The 5,880-nt window shown below is 41.5% G+C and overlaps 1 protein-coding gene across 1 annotated transcript; it reads left to right on the top strand.

The window, feature by feature from the left end:
* Window positions 1-4,285: 4,285 nt before the first annotated feature.
* On the top strand, window positions 4,286-5,661 carry LOC117212497 (mitochondrial pyruvate carrier 1-like). Its single transcript, XM_033457388.1, has 3 exons — window positions 4,286-4,412; window positions 4,863-4,963; window positions 5,375-5,661. Exons 1-3 carry the CDS (start codon window positions 4,357-4,359, stop codon window positions 5,569-5,571), a joined length of 354 nt encoding a protein of 117 aa, XP_033313279.1. The 5' UTR covers window positions 4,286-4,356; the 3' UTR covers window positions 5,572-5,661.
* Window positions 5,662-5,880: the final 219 nt, after the last annotated feature.

The raw sequence follows: 5,880 nt of genomic DNA on the forward strand, positions 1-5,880 counted from the left end.
TTGTTTGCGTACGATCCATCGGTAGTTCATTAATTAACGCGCTAATTACCCTGGATCAGGGCAATTAGGTACAATTATGTACCGCGCAACGCGGGAATATTTTATCAGGGTAATTACGGCTCGTAATAAAGTCTCATCGAGCGGACACCAATCAGCGAAACGATCTGAACCGCGGCTGGATCGGCTCGGTTGGACTGCAGAACAGGTAATTAAAAGCATTGTCAGAGTACAAAAGGAGGGAGAAGTTGGGTTACAATCGATGTAGAGAGGAGACGAAAAGGACAAGAAGCGGCGAGCACCCGCGCGCAAGAGGAGACACGATGGACGTTCCCGGTTTCTGTGGCGGCCAGTCCGATTCGTAATTACAAAGTACGATCTAAATCAATCTTGATTACATACGATGAGACGCTGCGTCCTCAATTTACGTAATTCCAAAAGGCCGCAAAGAGAGAGAGAGAGAGAAAGAAACAGAGAGAGAGAGAGAGACTGTATGTTATTTCAGGACGATTAAAAATAATCGTTCAATAATTATAAACGGGGTAAAAGCCGTACAAATCGTGATATAACCACGGTGAAAATTCTATTCTACGGCTGGTTCATCATTCGTGTGTGTTGGATGAAACAGTTTGTTATGTCTACTCTTTTATTAAGCTTTAGGCTAGCAATTTTTACACAATTTCGTCCTTTTTCATTTTCTTCTTGTGCTATTTAGGAAACTCTTTTCTAATAAGCTGCTTTTATTTTTCAACGACTTCGAACCTCGTCAAAGCAAGCATTATAATACCTATTTTAAGGATAGATGACCAATTAACCGTAAGACGCGAATATTAAATAATTATACCATTGCTTATAAACAATTAACACTTGGCGCTCTATATACAATTCAAAGAATCTGTTACGGTGAAACTTTCGAAAATCGAACGCTACGCTCCGAAAAGAAAAAGATTGTAAATATCTACGACTTTGATTCTTTATCGTCTACTCTTCGTATTCTTTTCTCAATATTCTCGTACGCATTCTATGCATTTCTGCGTATTTACGATTCCCCTAAACTGCATAAAAATCCACAACTTACGCGTTACACAGCCAATTGAGGCGAATTATCCCAATCGAAAACCTGCAAAAAGCGCGAACAAGTCTTCATATCCCGGCAATTATCCAAGCATCTTCTTTCCCATCTAAAATTCCGGGGCGACGATTGATCTCGTCTCGCGAGGGCGAGCGTCGTCGCGTCGATTGAATTGAACCGAAACGGGCAATTAAAACTCCACCGGTGGAATCCGCTCTGGATTCCGCGCGGGAAAAGACAGAAGGGCCAAAGAAGTTGACGTGCGACGAAACGAAGGGAAAGAGGTGAGACAGCAGCTTCCGCGCCGTGACACGCGCGGATCCGTGGGCCTCAACATGGATGCCTGTTCTCGTTCGGCGGCGCATCAAGACGAGACTATCCTCTCCGAGGGAAACAATTACTCCGTGAACGAGTGCATAAATAAGGAGGAAGAGAAACGGTCGAGCGGTAGAGGCCACAATGCCTCCGCCGGGTGCTGACTGATTTGCATCGGTCGCACGATGAGATGCGAAGCGGAGAGGACTGCGGTCGGTGATCTTTTGTGAACAGAGATCAAAGTGGAAACGCTGGAACACGTCTAAGAATGTGTTTGTGTATCGATTTTTCCGATATTTAAAAATTCGAAGGTTTTTTCGATTCGATTGTTCGATTATTATAATAAGATAAGATTCGATTATATTTTTTAGTTAATAATTTGATGAAATTAGTTGTTAATTATGTTACGTGTTAATTTGGTGGAGGATTATAATTTATTAACCTAATATCTGGAAAGTAATCTAAAGACGGATGAAATACGAAAAATTATTCGCATACGTGTGCTTGCATATACAGGGTGGTTGGTAACTGGTGGTACAAGCGAAAAGGGAGTGATTCTACGCGAAAAAAGAAGTCGAAAATATAGAATAAAAATTTTTCGTTCGAGGCTTTGTTTTCGAGAAAATCGACGTTGAATTTCCGCTCGGTACGCGTACACTTTATCACGTCTCGTTATAACGGATCTCACTGTAGATCGTTGTCTCGATGGAAAAATTAAAAAAAAAAATTTATTCTATATTTTCGACTTCATTTTTCGCGTAGAATCACCCCCTTTCCGCTTGTACCGCCAGTTACCAACCACCCTGTATATTAATATGTAAAATTTACGAGATTTGAAGGTATTTTTTCTGGTAGGTGATGTACATTTCACTAAACTGAGATTTACAAGTATGGAAGATGAAGAAGTATGAAGGACTAGAGATCGTTATTTATCAACCAAGTGTTAAACATATCGTGGCGTATACAACTGACATTTACGTTTGACGAAAGAACAATTTGAATTGAAGTAACAGCAGAGACGTAGAATTTAAAAGATACTCTATTCCGAAGTAAATATTACGTTATATCGAAGTTGTCCTTCTATATTCTTTCGGTTACAATAAGTATTGGCCGAGGGTTGGCTGAGTTTATTCGAAGTCGCACACCGCGACTTTTTATCCGCGAAAGGGAGAGGAAACGTGTGTCAAGGGGTGACTGTGGCTGTCGGCGAGTATTCTGGAGAAAAGGAGGACTGAGGGGAGGTTGGCAAATACGTTGGACGCATTCAGATCAGTCTCCGAAGGAGAACGAAGGGAGGTACAGAAAAGCTTTTCGGGACGCGTCAGCAAGAAACATCAAAGTCCGTGCCATTTCCTCCGTCCGAATACAAATGAAATACTGTACGTACCGACGCGGCGCGGCGATTGTATCGTTTTCTCGTCGATACCAAGCAATTTGCGCGAGATACGCTCATCGTGATAAATAAAAAAGGAAAAGCAGCCTTTCTAAATGCACGTAAAGAATATACAAAAATTATATAATATAAAAGTTAGACATTTCTCTCTCGGGAGAGTATAATTCTATATAAAAAAAAGATATTAAAGTATTAAAAATTTTCGTAATATTATTGAAAATATAATTCCTTAATATATCAAAAAAATAAACCACGAATAACGAATATCATGTTTCGCGATTAAAATCAGACGATAGATCGAAGCGTGAAATGGTAGATAAAATAAATATCGAGGCGTCACGTGAAGGGAGAAGCGCATGTAAACGATGCGACCGTGGAATCGCGAAATACACCGGCAATAATACGCGAGACGGAAAATAGCGGCAATACTCTTGAGTGGCTGGAATGGTGGCCTGGGGGACCTACGGGGATAAGGATTTGCTCCAGGGGGAAATACTCGTGCGAGTGGCACATGCGGGAATGCATATGCAGTAGGGAACAGTGAGCGCAGGTGCGTCTATTTTTGGCGCTTTCGGGGCATTTCCCATAGAAACCAAATTTCTCTTACTATTTCCAAAAGAAACCTCGTAGATCACGCCTCCAAAACGATTCTCTATCTTCGTCGAGTCTTACAAAATAAAATTGTCAAAGTTACACATTCGTATCAACCGCTTAAACGATTAAATTCGACTCGAGGATAAATTTCTCACGACCTCGTGATAAGAAATTCTTGAAATAGAGCGACACTTAGTCAGAACAAAATTATTGTTTTATTTTGTACGATTGTTTATTATTAAAAATTCTTAAATCTTGTAAAATGTATTTTTTAATACGAATCACAGAGATTCTTCTTCTTGACGTCTCCGTGGACTAAGGAACCAGAATGGCTATGACACACCACTGGAACTCGAGAAACGTATAGTCCGCCCCCTTCCCAGATCAATAATACCATCCCCGTCCTCGGCGCATGTGCGCCGAAATATCTCCCCGTAAGCGTACTGGTTTCCACCCCCAGATGAACTAGGTACGCTCCGAACGCCTTGCACCCCTCCATGCAACATTCATAGCGCCATCAATATTATACGCGCGAAATAATAACCTGTGCATTTATTATGAGAGGGGTGGCTGCCGTGGCTCAAGAGTTTCGTAAAAAAAAAAAAAAAACGAGAGGAACACCCGACGAGGGATGGTAAATTATGCGTGTAAACTGTTATGCAAATCAATTGGTCGAGGGTGAGAGATCGGTGAAAGTGATGGATCGGTTTTCAAGAGAGAATCTTGAAATGCTATGTTGACGCGGAATTAATTGTTTCGTGGCTTCTATCGACTGATTACAGCGATTGATCGATTCGATTTCTCTTCGCTTTCACGCCTTTACAACGGAACGAAGTATGCAATGGAAATTTTGAACCATCGTTCGATCAAAAAGCAATGATCGATCCCTTTCGACGCGTTTATGTCACGTTGTTAAGATCGAAGGTTACATTTTTTCGAAAGGTCTTCGTAAAGCTCGAGATACTTTCACACTAGCATCCCAAAAATGGGAAAACAATCGAAAGGGTTGTTCAGCAAGCAGACGAGGAGTTATTTCATGAGGTAATCGTCGTGATCGAGCCGCTCTCAACGAGCGCAAGAGGAACTTAATCCCACGATATCGTCATGCGAATACGATGTTTGCATTGGCGTCGAGAGAGATAACGGAGGAGACAAAAATGTGGGACAAAGAGAACGATAGAAGAACTAGTCTCGTAAAATCTTTATTACCGTCAGGCATCCCCCTGAAAAAATCGTTCCGGTCGCGCTTATGTAATCTTGGATCCTCGAATTTCCTCATACATATCCTATTTTCTTTATATTTTCCCTCTCTTCTCCTTTTCGTTTTACGATCAACGAGGATAAGAAAACGAGATATTATATCGTTTTCACCATTCTCCTGATACAGTTAGGCACGCACAGCTCCTCGCCGCTGTTTATATCACGAAACGAAATAATTTATGGAAGATAAACTACTACTGGTTATTTTCGCATATGTCTTTTTTTTTCAAGCACACACTTCTGGGGACCGGTGTTCAACTGGATGATACCCATAGCGGCCATATCCGACACGCAAAAGCATCCGAGAATCATTAGCGGCAAAATGACTTTGGGTGAGTCCGCCGCGGCCGCGCTTCGTCGTTGGTCCTTTCGGGGAATTCGAATTTCGCCGCTCATAATAATCACGTATCGCGACGACCACGACCACGACCAAGACGGTGGACTGGGAACGGGGACAACGCGGGGGCGAGGGACGTCGAGGGCCAGAGAAACGGCCCCATAAAATAATTGCCGCTCGAACGCAGCGAATCGCCGTTTATTTCTTAATGAGCCTCCATGGAACACGTGGTTTGAACGGAGACTATCATTGAGGATGGAAGATCGTGCTGAAAGACGTGAAAATTTAGTCATTTTTTCTATGGAAAGTTCACGGAACATTTTCAAAACGATCTTTCTCTTCCCTTTTCTTTCTCTTTCTCGTGTTCGTCCTTTATTCGTTTTTAACTTGTCCGATTGATTTCTAGCGTTGGCTCTGTACTCTATAATGTTCATGAGGTTCGCCATGAAGGTGCAGCCACGGAATATGTTGCTGTTTGCGTGCCACTTCGCCAATTCCTGCGCGCAGCTTACACAGGCTTACAGATTTCTCGACTACCATTATATCTCGAAACAAGAACCCAATGACGAAGACACACCTGTCTCTCAGGATGAAAAGAAGTGACTTCGTATATGTTGATCTCAGCGATCATATAGCTATAGTTATTCGGTGTAATAATGTAGATGTTCAGTATCGATTGTGCGAAAAATTTTATAATAAAATCTGCAATCTTTAAACAAAATTTCCTCGACTAAAATTTTATCTTTATTAACATTTCTCTTGTTCAGTAAAGAAGTGAGCTAAACATCTCTTTTATTCTCAAAGCTTGATTTGTCGTTTTTCTGTCTATGCGCTTCTACGTCAATTGTAAATTTTTCTAATCTGCCACATATTGTCAAAAAAAGGGGCGATATCGTCTCGCTAAAGTATTTA

This window comes from Bombus bifarius, unplaced genomic scaffold (genome assembly GCF_011952205.1).
Source record: "Bombus bifarius isolate JDL3187 unplaced genomic scaffold, Bbif_JDL3187 scf7180000008307, whole genome shotgun sequence".
Classification (NCBI taxonomy): domain Eukaryota; kingdom Metazoa; phylum Arthropoda; class Insecta; order Hymenoptera; family Apidae; genus Bombus; species Bombus bifarius.